Source organism: Quercus lobata, chromosome 2 (assembly GCF_001633185.2).
Source record: "Quercus lobata isolate SW786 chromosome 2, ValleyOak3.0 Primary Assembly, whole genome shotgun sequence".
Lineage (NCBI taxonomy): Eukaryota > Viridiplantae > Streptophyta > Magnoliopsida > Fagales > Fagaceae > Quercus > Quercus lobata.
The window spans coordinates 59,830,577-59,851,395 of record NC_044905.1 but is presented as its reverse complement, the minus strand read 5'-3'; the positions used below and the strand labels follow the sequence as shown (position 1 = coordinate 59,851,395).

Genomic DNA, 20,819 nt, shown 5'->3' with positions numbered 1-20,819 from the left:
TGTTAAAATATTATTGTTATTTAGAAAGGGTGTTCTTGTCAAAGGACTCTATTGCCTTTATCATCCTTGTGGCTTTCCTATCCGCATGATAGAAAGGGAAAGTCTCTCCAGAACCAGAGAGCAAACCCCATCATCCATAATCCAAAGCAGAATTTTCAGAACCTTCCAAAAAAAAAAAATGGCTGAAAACCCAGTACGTTTTGGTATCATAGGATGCGCGGAGATAGCTAGGAAAGTGGCTAGAGCCATGGATTTAGCTCCCAATTCAATCCTCTACGCCATAGCCAGCCGTTCGATCGAAAAGGCTAAGAACTTTGCGGCCACAAATGGTTTACCCGAGAACGTGAAAATCTATGGGAGCTATGATCAGGTACTCGACGATCCATGTGTGGATGCAGTGTATATGCCACTACCCACTAGCCTTCACGTACACTGGGCAGTCTTGGCTGCCTGTAAAAAGAAGCATTTGCTTTTGGAAAAACCGACGGCTCTTAATGTGGCAGAGCTTGACCAGATATTGGAAGCATGCGAATCCAACGGTGTACAGTTCATGGATGGGAGCATGTGGCTGCATCATCCTAGGACTGCCAAAATGAAAGACTTGCTCTCTAATTACTCTGGACAACTTAACTTCGTGAGCTTTTGCTTTTCTTCTTTAGTATGGTTTTTAGTGCTTAACATGGTAGCATATGTACAGCTGAATTTATTAGGATCTTGAACTTTTTATTGTGGCTCAAGTGACTTTTTCTCTAGTGTGTAAAGATGTGGAAGTTATCATATGCGTAATAAACACTACCGTATATCAATAAGAATAGATTTTCAAAAAAAAAAAAAAAATCAATAAGAATAAGTCCAGTGACAACTTATTTTACAATTTTTTTCACAGTTCACCTAATTATACCTAGTGGCATATATATATATATAGAAGATAAAAGTGATGTATCTAGTGGCATATAAAAATGATTGTTCACCATTCACAAATGGTTTCATCAATAAGTTGTGAAATAAATTTTTTACATAGCAAAATTTTAATTATATATATATATATATATATGTATGTATGTATGTATGTATTAATTTTTTTTTTTAAAAAGCATTCAAATTTCATGCATGGGAGCGAAATGCAATTAAATTTGTTTGAACAATTTTGTCTCCATTTTATTCTGATTCTAAAGAAAGGAGTAATTTGTGAATTGTGTCACTACAAATCCAGCTCCAAATTCCACTTCTGGTTGTTGGTGATGATAATGCTGTGTTTCGAATTGTTGTTGTTGATGATATATAAATTGAAACTCACAGTTATATTTTCTTCTGGTTCTGCATATGTTCCTCTTTGAGTGTTAGATCCACAGCCAATCAACTTCGTCAGCGACCCCAGAATTTCTAGAGAGCAACATAAGAGTGAAACCAGACTTGGACGCTCTTGGTGCGCTTGGAGACTCAGCCTGGTACTGCATTGGAGCCATCTTGTGGGCTAAGGACTACCAATTGCCGACTACAGTAACTGCTCTGCCTGATGTTACCAGGAACTTAGCTGGAGTCATCTTGTCATGCACGGCTTCTCTTCATTGGGATCAACCCGACACGACAGTTGCAACAATTCATTGCTCCTTCCTCTCCCACTCGTCCATGGACTTGGCCATTTGTGCTTCCAAAGGATCCTTGCATGTCAAGGACTTCATAATCCCATATCAAGAGCATTCTGCTTCTTTTGACTTCACATTGGACTCTAAGTTTCTCGATCTCCATATTGGGTGGAGTGTGAAGCCTGAGGAAGTTTGCGTCACTTCTCAGCTTCCTCAAGAGGCTTTGATGGTTCAAGAGCTAGCAAGACAAGTTGAGGGCATTAGAAAATCCCAGTTTCGCCCTGATAGTAAATGGCCTGGGATTAGTAGAAAGACGCAGTTAGTGATGGATGCAGTGAAGAAATCCATTGATCTTGGCTGCAAACCCATTAATTTGTAAATTTTCTAGTGCTGAGTGAACATTTTCTACCCAATCATGTAGCAGGCATTAAGTATGAGACCATATACTATATAAAGTCAAAGCTTATATATATATATATATATATGTATAATGTTTTTGTAGCTCTCAATGATGTATAATGTTTTCAGCTTCCAATGTTACACAATTTTCTGCTTGCAACACCCCACAAGCGAGTATTATTCATTTCACATTAGGGTAATATTCATCATCGAGTAATCAGCTCGTACTGAACAAATTGTGTCATAAATTGAAGCCAACTCCTGCAGGAAGATCTTTTTATTCCCAGTGCAGGTGCAGCTACTAGCTTACTATATGAATTAGTCTTTGAGATTCAAACACTTACAAGTAGTGACCACAATGCGCAACAACTCCATGACACACAGCACATCATGAAGATGAAGACATCTGGGTGTCTGCTAATTTCTATAAATCATAGCCAGGGAATGAAGTCATAAAAAGGTCATATCCAGTCTACAAAGTTTTCACTTTTAAAAGATCATACTTGGTATGTAAAGTTCGCACTTTTATCCCGGCTCTATAAATCATAGAATGAAGTAGCACTAAATCATTGAATTAAAAAAAAAAAAAAAAAAATCGGGAACAGTGCTAGGATTAAAGGTACGCAGAAACGACTGTAGTGTGAATTGATCACGTATTGGATGTGTTCATTACAAATCTCAGCCTCGATATACCTTAGCTCTAAAAGATTTTGCTGCTATCGTCTCATAAGTTGTCCCAGTATCCAAAGGAATATCATAGCTGGTAGAACAATTGGGCACTGGTAGTTGTGAATTGTGCAGCGTTTGTTAACTCTATTAGAGCCATAGTACTAGAAAAGCTTTTCTTTACATCCGGTGCTAAACATAGAAAGTAATAGCCAGACAGTCTGATAATGATTCCCGCCATTTCTCTATCAACTAACATAACCGTAACAACTAACATAACGGTCACTTCAACACCCAAGGCTCACAAACACAAAAGACCTCTAAACTCAACCCTCAAATCCCTGACTAAAGCAGGAAAACTAGATGAGGCCCTTCGTGTAATCGAATCCCCACCGTCCAAATCTGTGGCGTCTGAGCCAGATCTTGAGGCCTACTCTCTTTTCCTCCACTCCTGTATCTCTAGGAAATCCTTAGAACATGGCCAAAGGCTCTACTTGCACCTTCTCCTCTCTAGAGATAAAGGCAATTATGATCTTCTCAAGAACCCCACCATAAAAACCAAGTTCATCACGCTTTTCTCAGTTTGCGGCCTAATTGATGAGGCCCTTGGTGTGTTCGAGGATGGACTTGAACATGAACTTGTACCCGAATCCGTCTGGGTGGCAATGGCTATTGGGTTTTCAAAAAATGGGTATTCAAAAGAAGCTTTACTTATATATTGTGGCATGTTGTCCAGGTTAGTTCGACCGGGTAATTTTGCATTTTCGATGGCCTTGAAGGCTTGTGCAGATTTATGTGAACTGCGGGTTGGTAAAGCGGTCCATGCCCAGATCATTAAGTGTAATGAAGAACCAGATCAAGTAGTGAATAATTCTCTTTTGAGGTTGTATACTGAGTGTGGGTGTTTTGATGAGGTACTAAGGGTGTTCGAAGAAATGCCTCAACAGAATGTTGTTTCTTGGAATTCTTTGATTGCAGGTTTTGTTCACCGAAAACAAGTGTTTGAATCACTGGACACTTTTAGGAGGATGCAAGGAGAGGGGATTGGATTCAGTTGGGTTACTCTTACAACAGTCTTACCGATTTGTTCCCAACTGACTGCGCTTAATAGTGGGAAAGAGATACATGCCCAGATTGTGAAGTCCACTAGAAAACCTGATGTCCCAGTACTAAACTCACTTGTGGACATGTATGCAAAATGTGGAGCAACAGATTACTCCAGGAGAGTGTTTGATGGAATGCAGAGCAAAGATTTGACTTCATGGAATACCATGCTGACAGGGTATGCTGTCAATGGGTGTCTACAAAAGGCAATGGAGATTTTTAATGAGCTGGTTGAGTCTGGTATTAGACCAGATGCAGTAACGTTTATTGCCTTACTGTCGGGTTGTAGTCATGCAGGGCTTACTGGTGAGGGACAAAGATTGTTCAATGAAATGAAGAAGAATTATGGGTTGTCACCAAGTGTAGAGCATTATGCTTGTTTGGTAGATATGTTGGGTAGAGCTGGGAGAATCAAGGAGGCACTAGAGGTAGTGAAATTCATGCCTATGAAGCCAATTGGCAGCGTATGGGGATCATTACTCAATTCATGCCGGCTCCATGGCAATGTTTCTCTAGGTGAGGCTATTGCAGAGCAGTTGTTTGAGCTTGAACCTAACAATCCTGGAAATTATGTGCTGCTCTCAAACATTTATGCGAATGCAGGAATGTGGGATAATGTCAAGATAGTTAGAGACATGATGGAAAGAAGGGGAATGACGAAAGAGGCAGGGTGCAGTTGGGTACAAATAAAGAATAGAATTCACACTTTTGTGGCAGGTGGAGGTTTTGAATTTCGTAATTCTGCCGAGTATAAGAAGGTTTGGAGTCAACTGATGGATGCTATGGAAGAAATTGGATATGTACCTAATACTGGTGTTGTACTTCATGATGTAAACGAAGAAACAAAATCAATTTGGCTTTGTGGGCATAGTGAACGACTAGCAACTGTATTTTCACTAATTCACAGTTCTGCCGGAGTGCCAATTAGAATTACAAAGAACCTTCGTGTTTGTGTGGATTGTCACACCTGGATGAAGATTGTTTCAAGTGCCACTGGGAGGGTGATTGTTTTAAGAGATACAAACCGTTTCCACCATTTCAGGGGAGGAGCCTGCTCGTGTAAGGACTACTGGTGAACAGACCATAGTAAGAAAGCATAATTATTTGCATTTTTTATATTTAAATTCTAATTCATCCTGTTCCTACAACCCACCAAAACCAATACCATCTCTGTGCTAGAAACTAAATTTTCAAGCATAAAATAGCGTCGAATTGCTCTAATACAATCATCATCATCATCCCATAATCATCTGAGTAAATTATCAACAACAAAAAAATACTGCATGAACCCATTATAACAAAGAATGATATACCTTAGGTTTTTCCTAAACAAATATATATATATATATATATATATTTGATGGTAAATTACACACACACCTAATGTGTCTTCAAGCCACGTACTCACATTTCATCCCTTTCTTTATTAAGGGAGGAAGAAGTGCCACTTCAGCTAGAGTTCATTGGCAGTTTGTCCTAAATTGATATACAATGTAAAATAGAAAAACATAATACTGAATATAAATGAGGATTACATAATTATGGTCATATTGGTTACACTGACAGAGAGTAGATTGCTCTGAATAGAGTAGTTTCCCTAGAAGAGCAGAATATTATGTGAACTTTGGGTTCACTACAAGGACCCAACTACTCTACATTCAAGTACAATGGGCTTGATCAGTCTCCAATTCAACATGCTTATAATTATATAACTAATGTAGACAAACTGTAACTTAGTTAACTTTTTGTGACCATTTATACCTCTAAATTTATATACAATAGGAGCAAGAGAATGTACAATGTGCAACTCATTTGGGATTGCACAAGAGACTGCACTGTATTGATCTAAAAATATAGGTGGACCTTACTAATAGAATGGATCCATTGCTTATTAATTTTCAAGTTTTACATATATGAAAGTTTTTCAAAGAATTTTTATTTCATGCATTCTCATTGTAAACCATGCACCCACCCACAATAGTAATATGAAAATATGTTAGGTAAGAGAAGGAATAAACAAATAGTTTAGCTAAATTTTTAAACACTATATTTCCCCGTCAAACAAGTAGATCATAAATTTTCTATTGAACAAATGAGTTTACAAAACCAAGAAACCAATACATACATACAGTGTTAAGCTGAAAGTACATGATAACGTAAAAGTTTGTTGGAAACTAGTACTATTAACACTAAGAAAATTCTCAATGAAGTCTATCTGTGGCGGAGATTATATTTTCTTGTAATTGAAGTGGTCATGATTGAATTTTCTCCAACTTCCTCTGGAAGTATACAGTCAGGGTCCTCAAAATTGTTTACATCTTCTGGTAAGTCAGAGTCAATCCATGTAGACCAGTTTTCATCACTATCCATGTCCCATGACAATTCCTTGTGTCTATCCAAGCCATTGATCTTCTCAATTAATGTTAGAAGCATCTGATGGTTCAGCACTTCAAAGTCTCTGCATGATTTACAAAGCCCTAAATTAAATCTGAATCTATAAATGCATTCTCTTAACTAAATACTATTTTAGTCTTCATTTTAAAATACCTGTATGTGCATAAGGCATGTAGAATCTGGATTGAAGCAAGAAGCACAAAGAGCGACCTGGTCAAATTTATTATCCATGATCTTCGTTCAATAATCTCATTTGTTGCAAGCCGAAGTATTGCAACTTCTATTATGAATGTAGCGCAAAGCCCTGCAAAAAAAATTAATTTTATGGTAATATAGGTTCCCAAATTAAAAAGAACGAAAAGGAGGTAAAGTAGTATAGATACCGATATATAGCCTGCGCCTGACTTTGTACGTTTGCTTTGTGCTAGTGAACATATAGATGATCAAAATTGATATACAGAACACAAAGAAAGCTTTAATTACTCGTGATTCAAGCAGCATGGCATTGTGCAAAGCAAACAGATTATCTAAAACAACAAACATGCTTGCTTGCTTTGATTCAAAGGATTCCTAAAAGCAGAGATAGAGATATTTAGTCAAAAAAATGAACACTAATCCAAGCAATCACTTTATGAAAAAAAAATTAGTAAGGCTCAGAAGAAAATGCGAACCTGAGCTACTAAAATAGACTTTGAATTTTCCATCAGGTGGTCATGAACTCTTTGAAGCTGTTCTTGCTGCTGAAGAAGCTCTTCCTGTTGTTTGTGGCTATATTCGGCAAACTGTTGCAGAGTACTCCTGTAATTCATTAGTATTAGAAAATTATTTATTGATATTCTTGGTTTTAATTTACTTTATCATTTAGTTTCCTATTTTACCTGCTCTCTTCTAGTGCTTCAGATTGAAATTTAGTTAAAATTTGAAGACCCTCAAGTGCCATGGATTGCTCATCCAAAAGTTGTTGCTGCTTATCTAAGGAAATAACTGCCATATTCCCAATGTCATCTGCTTTGCTTTGTAGATTTTCCATCTTTATAGACATTGCATCTCCAACTTTAGTTATCCCCTTCTCTATTTCGATAGCTTCATTTCTTAAATTATCTATTTCTTGGCCCAAAATATTGTAAGAATCTTTAAGCATTGTCATCCCATCCACCAAATTTCTCCTCATTTCCACTTGTCCTTCTTGCAGCTCTGATTGAGAAGCTGCAAGCTCCTTTGATTGCTCATATAAAACTTCTGAATGCTTGAGAATGACATCTATATGATCTCCTACATTCTTTGTTGTTAGAGCTACTTGTTGAATTCGAGTATCAATGGAATTTAAAGAGTCATGAATTTCATTCGAGTTCTGCAATAGAGATTCTGTTTTTCCTTCTATAATTTCTAATTTGTCTTCAGCCAGTTGGGCTGAAATTTTCAGTTCATTTACTAATCTCTCTGTTTGTTGCTTGAATGCGTGAGTCCTGCAAATCGCACAAGGAAAAAAAAAAAACTCTGTTTAGGTTCTCTTAGACAAGGAAAAGAAGCAATTCAAAATATGTGAAGAAATAATACTTAACTGCAACTGATGGCAGATGGAGTTAGTTTCAAGATAAAATGCAAGATAAACCTGGTACTCATCTTCACTCAAGCCCTTTAAGCATTTAGCAGTGGCAAATTTCAGGTCACAATAAGGAAAAGGTTGCTGCCCAGAGTCCTTTTGAAAGCAATCACTAAGATGCCAAGCAAATCTAGACCGCTTCTCATCCACAGCAATAATCTCTGAGCATCTGGAAAAGAGATTCCGGTAAGCATTTTGCCAACAAGAGTTTGTGCCAACCAATTTGTTTTTAGCACTTTCCACTAGCCTGGTTCCCTTCTGATCATTAAAACCTTCCATGGAAAATTCAGCAAGGCCTGAATTATCCTTTGTACCAGAAGAAGAGAACCAACTCCATGACTTGCACTTCAATGAATATGAAACTAAAATTAACAGCAGCGGAAGAAGAAGATGATGATGACGACCCATTTGAGCTTTACACTGAATGTTTAAATACTGTTTAGGCCGTTCACCAAAATTATGAAACCTGCGATACACAGCTCAAATTATATAAATTTAGGATTCCGCTATATAAAGCTCACCATACACATACATGGATATGTCCTCACTCCTCAGTATATAAGATTAGCAGGAGACAGACCAACAAGACTTGGAGGGCAAGGAAAGAAATCAGTATAAATCGAAAAGGACAATTTGAAAGACAAAGTAGGGTAAAAAATTATATGTAGAAGAGCAACAAACGGAACTAAAATGATTAAAAATGTAATTCTCTATTATTATTTTCCTTCTCTATTTAAAAAAAAAAAAAAAAAAAAAAAAAAAAAAAAAAACTTGTCCTCATCAAAATACCTAATGATGACAGAAATGCTTAGGCATGCAATTCAAAATAATTCAAAGGCTGCAGAGAAACCATATACAAACCGAGGAGAAATTATGTAATCTACCTATGGTTTGGATTAGATTTAAATTTGTAACCTATGTATTAAAAAGTTTTAGGAGAAATTAATTAGTGCCTTTTATCAAAAGAGATAGGTCACATGTTCGTGTCCGGAAATCAGCCTCTCCAAAAAAAAAAAAAAAAAAAAAAACCTTCTCCAACATCCTATCGTGTGAGGTGTTCTAGCCATTCTACCAAATCCAAACTTGAGATAGAGAAGAAGATACAATTCTGCTTATACTTGAAACGACACCTGAACCTGGCTAAAGAAAGGAAATGTGGGATTTCTAATTGTAGCAAAGAAAACTCCCTGGAATTAATAACCATTTTTACTGTGCCAGACTGCCAGTTAAGAGTTCCAATTTATTGTTGCAATTCATTCTAGTCTTCTAAGCCAGTTTCCAACTACTATAAAATAAAAATTAACAAACGAAAAATCAATAGACTTATTGTTCCCTAGTTAATATTTACATGCTTGTTTAACCAAAAAAAAAAAAAGAAGTCACCAAAACCCAAAACTTATTTTTTAAATTGAATTGTATATATTCACGTTGCATACTCGCCTTCAAAAATAAATAAATAAAACGAAAAAAAGAAAGAAAGAAAGACAACATGTGACATTTTATTTTGTAAAACGAGTGTACTAACAATCAGATACTCTTCAAGTTTTGTAAACAATACAAATTTCTAAAAAGTGACAGAAATATGAACATTGTGGATCGTTGTTGATAATGTATCTAGTCGAATTAACACTGTTTGATTTCAATAAGAATATCATGGAAAAAGATGAGAGAGAGAGAGAGAGAGAGATAGAAACCTTGGTTGGGACTTGGGATTGTTGTTGTAGTAATGTAAAATAATTTAATGTGTTTGGCTGAATTTTGAAGTCCTCGTGTTAAATTTAATTTAATTTAAAAGCGAATCATTTGAGACAAAACACAGAAATATATATAATATATACATACGCCGACATATATAACTCTTCCAACCAAACCAATATCATGGAACGGTGCGTTTAGAGGCGCGAAACGGTTCGTCGTTCCAGCCTCGGGTCCATTTCGTTGAGTTTCGTCCGGTATTGAAAACATACCAGAAGCAGAAGGATTGGCCTGCATCAACCCGACAACTGAAGGAACGCACCCCATCACACCTGTCATCTCCATCTTCTTCTTCTTCTTCTTCGTGCGTTTCCTCTGCAGTTCTTTTTCTAGTTCTTGAGTAGTTCGCCCAGTTCAACTTTATTGCTTTTAGTTTTGTGTAATCTATTACTTTTATATATATATATATATATATATATATATATATAGAAAATGAAAGTATTTTACTTTTTGTTGATGCCTCAACTTTGCAAGCTTCATAAATTTATACCTCATTATAATTATTTTATTTTTTAACTCCTTTCAAAATTTTGATACATCAGTTTTGTAAGCCTATGGACGGAACCAAGATTCGAGCTTAGAGGGGCCAAAGTATAAACCAAAAAAGTTTGAGAAATTTTCAAATTTTATCACCTTAATTAACATTACAATCTAATATTTGTTGGCACAATTAAAGATCATATTGCAATAAACTAATACCAATTTCACGGTGGTGATTTTTTGAAATTTTGTTTGAGGATTTTCAAAATTTAGGACATCAACACTAGATATTTCTTGAATTGTAAATTTAGGATAATTTATTCTTAATGTAAAATTAGTGGTCTTAATTTTTCACTCAATTTTAATAATTAATTGACAAATCAAATAAACTAATTTTAATAATTTCCAAATGGTAGTTCTCTAAACCTTTAGGCTCCGCTTGGGAGTTCATAAGGGAAGGGAACGGAATAGAATAGAATGATCATAAAAGAATGGAAAGGAATGGAATGTATTTTAGTAAGGGAAAGGAATGGAAAAGAATGGAATGTATTTTAGTAAGGGAAAGGAATGGAAAAGAATGGAATGGAATAGAATTAAGTAACCTTGATTGGATGTTTTAAAATAAAGGAATGGAAAAGAATAAAAATGAATGGAATGTAAGTAATCTTGTTTGAAAATGAATGGAATGTAAGTAATCTTGTTTGGGAGTAATATGGAGGGAATGGAATGGAATCATTTTATGACAATATTACTATTAGATCCCTATTTTAAAATAAAGAATTGAATATACAGGGGTATTTTGAGAATTTTAGTAAAAAAATTATTAAATCTAATTCCATTCCCTCCCATTCCTCTCAATTTCGGGGGGAATGAAAATTTGAGGTTTTAAGGGAATAGAGAGGAATGAGTGTTCCCTCCTACCCATTCCATTCCCTTCATTAAAACTCCCAAACAAGGGAAGGGAAGAATATTCTAAAATGATTCTTTTCATTCCTTTCCATTCCATTCCATTCTCTCCTCCCAAGCGGAGCCTTAGACTCCAATCAACGGTCACAAATCAGTATTAACATGTATGGTGCTATTCAATATTCTAGCACATTCTACATCATGCTTCCATGCCCCCACAAGACAATAAAATAATGTTAATAATATATTGGTTCCAAATCACACGATCACAGCCCACAACTCGCACTTAACCAAAACACATGTCTGGAGATAAACCAAACAAACAATGAAACAAAGAAAATATATTCACAATCACATTCCCAAGGTCTTATCTAAAGTCACACTACACCAAAATAGGGGCATGCAGAAAACCCACCGACCCGCCAGACCCGACCCAACCCAACTCGACTCACCGGGTTGGGTCGGTTTTTAAGGCTTGGTGGGTTGGGTTGGGTTACCAAAAATTTTTTTATAGCGGGTCGGGTTGGGTTTGGGTCATAAAATTACAAACCCGCCAAACCCAAACCCGACCCACCCATATTTAATATATATTTAAAATATATTTTATATTTAATAATTAAAAAAAAATCAATTGTAGGAAACTTATATATATATATATATATAAAATATATTATATAATTAATAAATTTTTTTAAATAACCAATTCTTCCTATCTTATATAAAAGCCAATTAGTTCACACAAATCCTAATAAATTACTATTGCTGTTTAGTCATTAGTGTTGAGCCTTTAAGGAGTTACATTGATACTAATCTTTAGGTTTTTTTAATATATTACTATTTATATTTTTTTTTTCTACTCAATTTAATAATAAAAAAAAAATTTTGTCAAACCCATGGGTTCAACCCGACCCATGTGGGTTGGGTTGGGTTGGGTTGAATTTTTTTGACCCACCATGGTGGGTTGAGTCAAAAAATCCCCTCAACCCGACCCAACCTGACCCATGCACACCCCTACACCAAAACATGAGAGATATAAGAGAAGAGAAATCCATGAGTCCATACCTTAACCAAATCAACTTGTGTGTGAGTGTAAACAGTGGACTAGATTAGAGAGGTGGAGATGCGCAAGCCAAAGGAGTAGATGAACCAAACCATGTAGCTGGTTAGGATTGGTGTGTGGAAGCATTTAAGAATGAGAGCTACAGAGTGAGACAGAGGGGGAAATGTTTTAATGGGTAAATTTGGGGATTTGTGATTTCTGTTTTGTTATTTCAAATTTGTGATTATATTGTGTATACTTTTTGGTTTAGACTGGAATTTTGTTTAATCTTAAGGTTATTTGTGTTATTGGGTTTGTTTAGATTGGATTTATGTTCTTTTTTTTTTTTTTTGGTTTATCTAGATGTTATTCTTATTATTCTTGGGACAACTGGGTTTGATTTGATCAGAGGTTTTTTTTTGTTATTCATGGGGCTATCGGGCAAAGTAGATAGTTTTAATTTTTGGCTCTATTGGGTCAATTTGAAAATATTTTTGGAGGAGGGGGGCCAAAAGTAATATTTTGGGGGTACATTTTAAATTTAATGAGAATACATACCTACTAAGCATAACTTTTGAAAAATCTAGGGGGGGGGGGGGGCATGCCCAGCCTTCACTTAGTTCTGTCTCTGTGCAAGCCTCACAAATTTACATCTCATTATAATTTATTTATTTATTTTAATTTCTTTAATTAGCCTACAATATTAGAGAGACTTACATTGAGATTAAAATTTGGATTAAAAAAAGTAATTTCTTTAATTAGATTGCAATATTAAAGAGACTCACGATTCAAGAAAAAAATAAAAATAAATAAAAGAGACGTTACGATTCAAAAAACCCAATACATCTACATCCTTTTCCTTTTTCTTTTTATTTTGCCATAGTGGGTGTTTGTTAGGTACCAAAAAAACCCAATAAATCTACATCCTTTTCCTTTGTCTTTTTATTTTATCATAGTGGGTGTTTGTTAGGTACCAAAGGTTGTGTTTTATGACCATGGTACGTCCTTTTCTTTTTTCTTTTTTTATTTATTTTACAAGGCATAAGGTTTAAATTAGAACAATCTTATTCTCACTACAACAAATGCCTTTCTTTTTTCTTTTTTTAATGGTGAAACTTGAAAGATATTCATTCAAATTGAAATTGGATTACAACAGAGTGAGAGCAGCACATAATAGAACATTACACTAAATCATGTAACAGGAATTGCTAAACAAAGGAAGGGTTAATGCCCTTCCAAACTCTAGAGTGACCAGAGATTCTAGCTTCTTTGGCCAATTCATGAGCGACTCTGTTGCCATCCCTTTTTAGATGTTGGAACGTGCACCAGGAAAAGGTGAGCTTTGCCAACTTGATGTCCTTAAGGATGTGGCCTATTTCTCCTTCTTTGTCTCTTGAGTTCAAGGTTTGGATGATAGACAGAGCATTCGACTCAAAGATGGCCCGAGGGACGTTCATTTCAAAAGCAAATATCACCCCCTGGTGTAGAGCAAGAGCCTCTGTGACCTTTGTTGTGAAGGTTGAAGGGAGGAGTTTGTTAAAGGCTCCTATGGCGGTGCCATGATTGTCCCTAATGATCATACCAATGCTTGAGCATTTGCCATCTTCAACTGATGCTTCGTCCATGTTTATTTTAAAGCAACCTGGTGGGGGGTGGGGGGGTGGGGGGTGCGCTCCATTTGAAGGGGAGTGGGGAATGAGTGGGAAGTATCAAAGAGCTAGCGTCCTTAAAGTCAAGGATGAAAATTTTTGTCACCAATGTCTTATTTTCGTCACCTATGACATTTGCCGATGAAATTGGTTTCGTCATGTATAACACGTAGCCAAAAGTCCTAGCAATGAAGAATTTCGTCGCCAAAAGGTCCAACTAATTTATTAAAAAAATAATAATAATAATAATAATAATAAAACTTTTGGCAACGAAACCATTTCATCACCTACACCAATTTTTTTTCTTTATAAAAATCTTGCCATATTGGGCAACGAATCATTTCATCACCAAAAGTTATTATTCCATTATATCTAAACTATTAGTGACGAAAAATTTCATCGCCAAAGATTTATTATTTTTAGTCTAATTTTCTATTTTCATTTATTTTCTTTGATATTAACCTGTCATTTAATTATTAGAATCTCACATTTGAACAAGAAATTTATAAGCAAACAATCCATACAATCCAAAAGTAAATAAAACAAGTATTAGATTCAATCCATCCAAACAATTTGTTTGCAATACATACAATAACACAAGATGTCTTATAACAATACAAAGACATTAATGTAATATAATTAGGGCCAAAGGAAGATGTCTTTAAATGTCTTCAAGTAGTGCCAAAAGAAAATGCCCTAAAAGTCACCAATAAGATATCTACACAAATATAAAAACAAAACTACATTAAAATCGTAAAGCAAAAACATTAAATATGTTATAAGAAATATTTCTAACAATACATTAAAACTAGTCACACCAATGAATTAAAGTCACAACTCCTAAACAATAATTTGTAGAAAGCAAAGATACATTTTCAAGTGTAATGTAATACAACTATTTTCTAGCAATGCATTAAAAGTAGACATAGTTAATAGTGTCATCATAATCCATGCTCTTCAAAAAGTTTAAGATATTATTTTGCAACTCTTCTTGCTTTGCTTTTCCCTCCTTGAGCTCAACTATTTGACTCTCTAGATGCTAGATATATTGGACTAAGAAACCAGATAAGGCAGTGGTCGTAAGAGAGGAGGAAGGTCTCATGCCAAGTCCTTTTAATTACAATGCTAGATTTCTTCTTAAAAACTATGTTAGATATCTCCTCTTGGGTCAAGGGAATTGCATTAGAATCTTGACAATGCTTCTCTTGTACTTTCAAAATGGTTTCCTATCATTTCAAAGAAAAGAACAAACAATTACAATAGTAATACATATATTATAGGTTTACAAACATTATAGGGATGGAATGATATACATACATATGTCTCTTCATCCTCAGGGTGTATCCACATATTTGTTTTTGGATTGAAGTGAACATCACGAAAGATTTTCGCCAATTCAGGACATTGATCTCCATAATTATTTGTCTACAAGAATACAAGAATATAGATATGATTCTAGTATTGCTATCTACAGTAGAAAATTACTAGAGTGACCTCACATGACTTCAACAAAACTGGATTCTTTTACCTTATGAATCTCTTTAATGCACTTATACCCAATTTGTGTCTAACACTACAAAAACAACTTAAATAAAGTAGGTTATATGTGCAATAGCCTTACTTGAAAAACTTATGATTTTCAATTTGGTGCTAGTCTACTAGAGATTATGTTTGGCACTGAACCCTTAATGCACAACAGTCAGTAAAATCTTGGCAAAATCTCTTTCTCTTGTGTTTTGAACTCACAAATTTAATCGGTGGAGACTAGGAGTATCTCTATGAATACCTAAGGGTTTCAACCTCTACCACCTTTTTGAAAGTCATGCTTAATAAGCCTGTATATAAGCTCTTTATTAGGGCTAGAAAAACTCATTTCTATGACCAACTTAAAATAAAAATTTCTCTAGCAAAATTGAATCTGCAATTCTCAATTATTCGAGAGGTATCAAGGCTAGCTAGTGTCAAACTTACTTGAGGCTCGAGTTGTCAAGATGTAGTTGAGCTTGCAATCGTGGCAATCGATTCTTGAAATGTCTTTGTGTATTCAACTCAATGTTCAATTGCAACTTTTAAAATACAAAAGACTAACAACACAAACACATTTAACATCTGTTGGATATGGGTTATCAACATATAATAATTTCGTCCCTAATACTAAATAATATAAATTGAATTGTTATTATTTTCCACTTTATAACATGGAATTTATAAATTATTATTTTTTGCTTGGATGACCCTTGCATTTTACACCATTTGATGCATGCCATGTGTAATGAATGACTTCAGAAATTTTTATTTTTTCAATGTTCTCCAAATATGTTTACCTTTATTCATCACTACTCATGTCAAATTGAAAACTGACGCAGTATTTAGATGTCATGTCAAACGGATTACACATTTCCACATATATAAGGACCAATTGTCATGAGATTTAAGTGATAATTTATTGATAATAATATCTTTTGTAGTGTCACATGTTTATAGTTTAAACCTCATCTTTCCATTTTTTATGATCTATCTAAGGTCTAACTAATTTAAAAGAAAAAAAAAAGTGATTGTCATGAGATACATATATCCATATTTACAAGATAGATTAGTTAATGATATGGTACATATGCTATGATTTCTACTATGATATTTATTTTTTCAAAATCTATAATAGTGGTAGTTCAAGTAAATCAATTATGTAATGTACTCATACCCAACGTCCATGATCTTCCTAGTAATCTATATAAATATATATATATATATATATATATAATTTGTTAGGTTCTAAGGAATTAGGAACTAATGTATTAGAACTTCAATTTGTAATATTGGCAAACTATGATCAAAACATTTTTAGTCTTGTTTTAGACTTACTCAAAGTGTGTTAATATGTAAAGTTGGAATTGAGTGTTCTACAAGATTTACTGTGTAAATCTGCCTAGCTCGATCGATCGAAAATTAGACTTGATTGATCGAAGCTCGTGCAGATTGTTTTTCTACAGAATTTTTCAACTCATCCCAAGCTCGTTTGACGTGTAGGGTTTTATATTTTGTCTTAAGTATAAAATGGAAAACCCTAGCCACGTTTAGAGGTGGCTCTTTATGCTCTGTGTGTGAATCTTTTGTGAGATCTAGAGATGTTTGCCTTCAAATACACTTAGGGTTATCAAGAATCAAGATTATGTCAAGAACTTGATAATCAATTCAGTTGCTGTTTCAAGAGTTTAAAGATATACAAGCAGGAGTGCTTATGCTTGCTGGGAATCCAAGAAAGAAGTAGTCTGTGGACTCGAAACTGTCACATGGTCGTGGTAGTAAGTTTCCTACTCGAGGTAGCAATAAGATGTTAGTGGTCTAAGTCACTATTGTGTAAATTTCAATTCTTTCATAGTGGATTCGTTTTACTTTGAGGATAGTTAGGTTAAATCCTCCCTAGGTTTTTTACCGGTTTAGTTTTCCTGGGTTATCATATTGTTGTGTTCTTTATTTTTTGCACTTTACAATGATATGATATATTTGTGTTAACCTAGATTTGATAATTTGATTAAGTAATCACTTGGCTAATTAACTAGGTTGATCTGGTTGTGTTTTAAGGGGTCTAAAAATGTACATGTATATATATATAACTAAAACCTCTGAAATTCCCAAAATTTTCCATGTCAACACAATATTTCTATATATATATATATATATATATAACTGAAACCTCTGAAACTCCTACAATTTTTCACGTCAGCACAATATTTAAAAAATAAAATTAAAAACACTATTTTTCTCTCCAAAAACCCGATACTTATCTTTAGAAACACAAATTTAGCCAAAATTGAACACCCTAAACATAGGTTTACTCTTCTCTCGTCATGCTTCCCCTCATCCCTTTCTCTTTGGCTCAAACCCTTCACCTCTTCTCTCAGTCTCGCTCTCTCTATTCGCCTCTACTGGCTCATGTCTTGGCCTCTAAAGCTTGGTACGTTTTTGTATCCTATTTGGTTCTGGAGAACATCTTGGTTTCATATGACTTTGTCTCTCTTTTCATAGTCAAGTCAAGCTATTTTATAGATTATGAAAATTACAAAAAAGATTGCTTACGGAATTACTAATTTTCTGTTCCAATTTTGTTTTAGACCCTTTTGTTCTATTATGGTTTTTCAACAATTTAATTTTGATTTTTTGTTTGCTCTATACTGAATATGTTTTGTTAATTCTGTTATGCATGTTTAATATTCGGTTTTTTTTTTTTTTTGGTTGGTTCTATTATGGTTTTATGGTGAGATTTAAGTTTTGTTGTAATTGGTTTTGTTATGTTTTGATGTGTTGTTGAATCCATAAATCAGACTCATCAGACTTTTGGTTCTTTGCCATTTGATTTGCAAATGTTAGGTTTGGGTTTAACCATCTTTATTTTACTTTTTGGGTATAAAAATAAAAAGAATTTTTTCACATCTCTGACGCTAAGTATGAGGAGAATTTTTCTTGGTTCTCTGTGATATTGCCGTGCATTTCTAACACTTCTTCAAAAAAAGCACATGGAGGAGACCATCAAATTCTACATGATTAGAACAATGTGTATGTGGCTTGATTTTTTATAACATTGATGTGAGGTTAGATTATTCTCATGAGAATATTTACATAGAATTGAAAGTTGATATTTCCTCAGATAGTTCTGTGTTTTTTTGGGTGGATTCATGTTGTTAAATTGTTCTCTCATTCCCATTTAGAATATGTACACTATGTGTTTGACAAAATGTCTCACACATAGTGTGCATATTCTAAATGAATCTAGAACAGTACCCCGGACAGCATCAATGAAACAAAATGCAGGAAGTGGCAAGAAATGAGGACATCAATTTATCGAACTTTGAAAAATCAATAGCAAATTTATATGAAACAAAATACAGGTCAAATAACCAATTTGAAGCAAACAAATAAAATTGAAGCAATGCAGGGTACACTATTCTATAGCAAAAGAGCATGAATTTGTTGAGGGTGAGGATATGCCCATGGACATTGTTAAATAATAAATAATAATCTCCACTAAGTGAAAATATGTCTGAATAGACACAAAGCATCCAGAAACAGGTGAAGTTTGTAGAGCTTGCCACATAGGATTAGATTAGATAAATGCAGATAATTTCTGTAGCTGTCTTGGTGTTTGTACAGAGTTACTTTAGTTGTTTTTCTACAAATCAAATTGCTGCCCAAGAGAAGGTATAAGTAGGATTTTGTAGAAGTTTTTTGTTATTTCTGTAATTCTATCCGATAACAAGTCATTGATGAATTTGGGTTCTAGAGTAACCTAAGAATTTCAGCTAGGGGCTAAAACTTATTGACTATTGGTCCATTCAAAAAAATAATGGAGTTTTGTCTGCAATTTTGTTTTAGGATTATTTGGTTTACTCTTTAATATAATTGAGATTTTGGCATTACATTCCTAGGTTGGATTTATCAGTTTAAAGTGAACATATTCAATATGGAAAATCACTTGATGTTAACATCTTTAAGCTGGCAACAACATAGTACAATGTTGTTTGCTTCTACTTCTAACAGAGAGTAACTGGCTTAAAAATTATTATTAGTCATTCTAGAAAGGGAGTTATTAGTTAAAGAATTTAAGTTAGCACTAAACCTTGAATGAGTTAAAACATGATGCAAGAATGAGCTTTTGGTATGAAATTTGGTGTGACATCTCTTATACTGAATCTAACCATGTAATTATATATTTTACTGCCAAAAAGAGTACAAAACTTGAACCTTCTTTTGGATTGGTGTTTGTACTCCAATTTTGTTAACAATTTTACTTAATATTTTGTAAAAAAATAAATTCTTTTTGGTTGGGAATGCTTAGGGGTTTCAAGTTAGAGTGAGTTCAAGGATGTGCAAACGCAGGAGCCAATGTGGGAAAGACAATATGAACATATGCTAGGCACATGAAACCTTCTAATTTCAAAATTGGTTTTTTTTTTTTTTTTTTTTTGGTGCTCCCTATTTTATTTTATTTTTTTGATAAACTTATTTTTAGGTTTAGAAAATGTCTTCCAGAAATCAATTTCTAGGTTATTCTACTAGAGTTCAAATTACCACTAATAGGTCTAATTGTTTTTAATATACTTTTAGGCTTTTAATTCTGACCTTCACAGTGTGTTCCACTCATGATTTGCATGTTCTAAATTGCAGAGAATGATGAGCAACTGTTGCATTATGGCTGCATCAATCAAGTGTTGCTACTATAGTTAGTGTTGAAATACTTATTGACATACTGTAATAATTAATTAGTAGTTGGTAGCAAATATTAATGTAGTTAGTATTGTACTAGGACTACGTTTGTAAAGTCTTAGGTTTTCTTAGATGATTCACAAGTCACATTCTCTTGTAAATGCCTTACCAACTTCTGCCATGGTTAATTAGGTGTTTGTTTGGTCTTTCTTTTTTGCTGAATGGATGTTTGGTCAATGAATTATATTTCTTTCTCATGTATCATATGGTTTGTGGTACACGTTATGGATAAAGTTAGAGAGATATATAAGAAATACAACAATGTAACTGTTAGAACTTAGAAATACACATTAACAGTAACAAAGGAGCCCCAACATAGGAAACAAAACACATTTAATCCTACATAACACAAAACTAAATGAAATTATATTGAGTTCAAGCCTGAGACAGAGTTAGTAGTGTATGAAAATTGGAGAAGAAAAAGAGAAGATTGTGTGTGTGATTAGAATAATCTTCTAACTCATATTTAATAGCTTTCCCGTGCATAGCACGCGTTAGTGACTAGTTAGATCAGATTATATGATACACTATGATGGGATTGACGAGATCACCACTCCTAGATGAAGCCACTGAGAATGACGAAGTCATCTTGATAGATGGAGCAACCAAGCATCACTGACAAGGATATGGAAGTCATTCAATATAGTCAATAAATGACTTGGGCAGTTACAAAGCCAGCTACGCAGGCCGTTGGAGCCCATTAAAGCCCACATTACAGAGAATAAGGCGTTACCCACAGGAGCATTAAAACCACAATAATAGCCCCAACGGCTAGAAGCAATGAGAATATGTATATATAGCCCTCAAAACCTCCAACAGAAGGTACATACACACTTAGAAAACATACCTAGTTATTCTTACATTCTATTATCATAAACTCCTTGTACTGACTTTGGCATCAGAGGCGTTGTGGCAAGCACCACACCGGTGACCATCTTAAGGGATTGTTACTTCCATTGTGACATAAGCGAACATCC

At 34.4% G+C, this 20,819-nt stretch overlaps 3 protein-coding genes across 4 annotated transcripts; 2 read left to right on the top strand and 1 right to left on the bottom strand.

The window, feature by feature from the left end:
• The first annotated feature begins 74 nt into the window (after nucleotides 1-74).
• LOC115976006 (uncharacterized oxidoreductase At4g09670-like) lies at nucleotides 75-2,060 on the top strand. The gene is made up of 2 exons (XM_031097071.1): nucleotides 75-634; nucleotides 1,345-2,060. Exons 1-2 carry the CDS (start codon nucleotides 86-88, stop codon nucleotides 1,963-1,965), a joined length of 1,170 nt encoding a protein of 389 aa, XP_030952931.1. The 5' UTR covers nucleotides 75-85; the 3' UTR covers nucleotides 1,966-2,060.
• A 580-nt stretch (nucleotides 2,061-2,640) lies between these two features.
• Nucleotides 2,641-6,942, top strand: LOC115976004 (pentatricopeptide repeat-containing protein At3g14330). 2 transcript variants are annotated; one of them, XM_031097067.1, is made up of 2 exons: nucleotides 2,641-4,841; nucleotides 6,857-6,942. In XM_031097067.1, the coding sequence occupies exon 1, from the start codon at nucleotides 2,879-2,881 to the stop codon at nucleotides 4,829-4,831; it is 1,953 nt and encodes a 650-aa protein (XP_030952927.1). In that variant the 5' UTR covers nucleotides 2,641-2,878; the 3' UTR covers nucleotides 4,832-4,841; nucleotides 6,857-6,942. The 2 variants fall into 2 exon arrangements, with proteins under 2 accessions (XP_030952927.1, XP_030952928.1); XM_031097068.1 differs by lacking the exon at nucleotides 6,857-6,942 and having other exon boundaries at nucleotides 2,641-4,271; nucleotides 4,359-5,062.
• LOC115976005 (protein GAMETE EXPRESSED 1-like) lies at nucleotides 5,843-9,738 on the bottom strand. The gene is made up of 7 exons (XM_031097070.1): nucleotides 9,720-9,738; nucleotides 7,712-8,218; nucleotides 7,028-7,615; nucleotides 6,821-6,947; nucleotides 6,533-6,719; nucleotides 6,303-6,453; nucleotides 5,843-6,213 (listed from the first exon to the last, which is right to left on the bottom strand). The coding sequence occupies exons 2-7, from the start codon at nucleotides 8,158-8,160 to the stop codon at nucleotides 5,967-5,969; spliced, it is 1,749 nt and encodes a 582-aa protein (XP_030952930.1). The 5' UTR covers nucleotides 8,161-8,218; nucleotides 9,720-9,738; the 3' UTR covers nucleotides 5,843-5,966.
• Nucleotides 9,739-20,819: the final 11,081 nt, after the last annotated feature.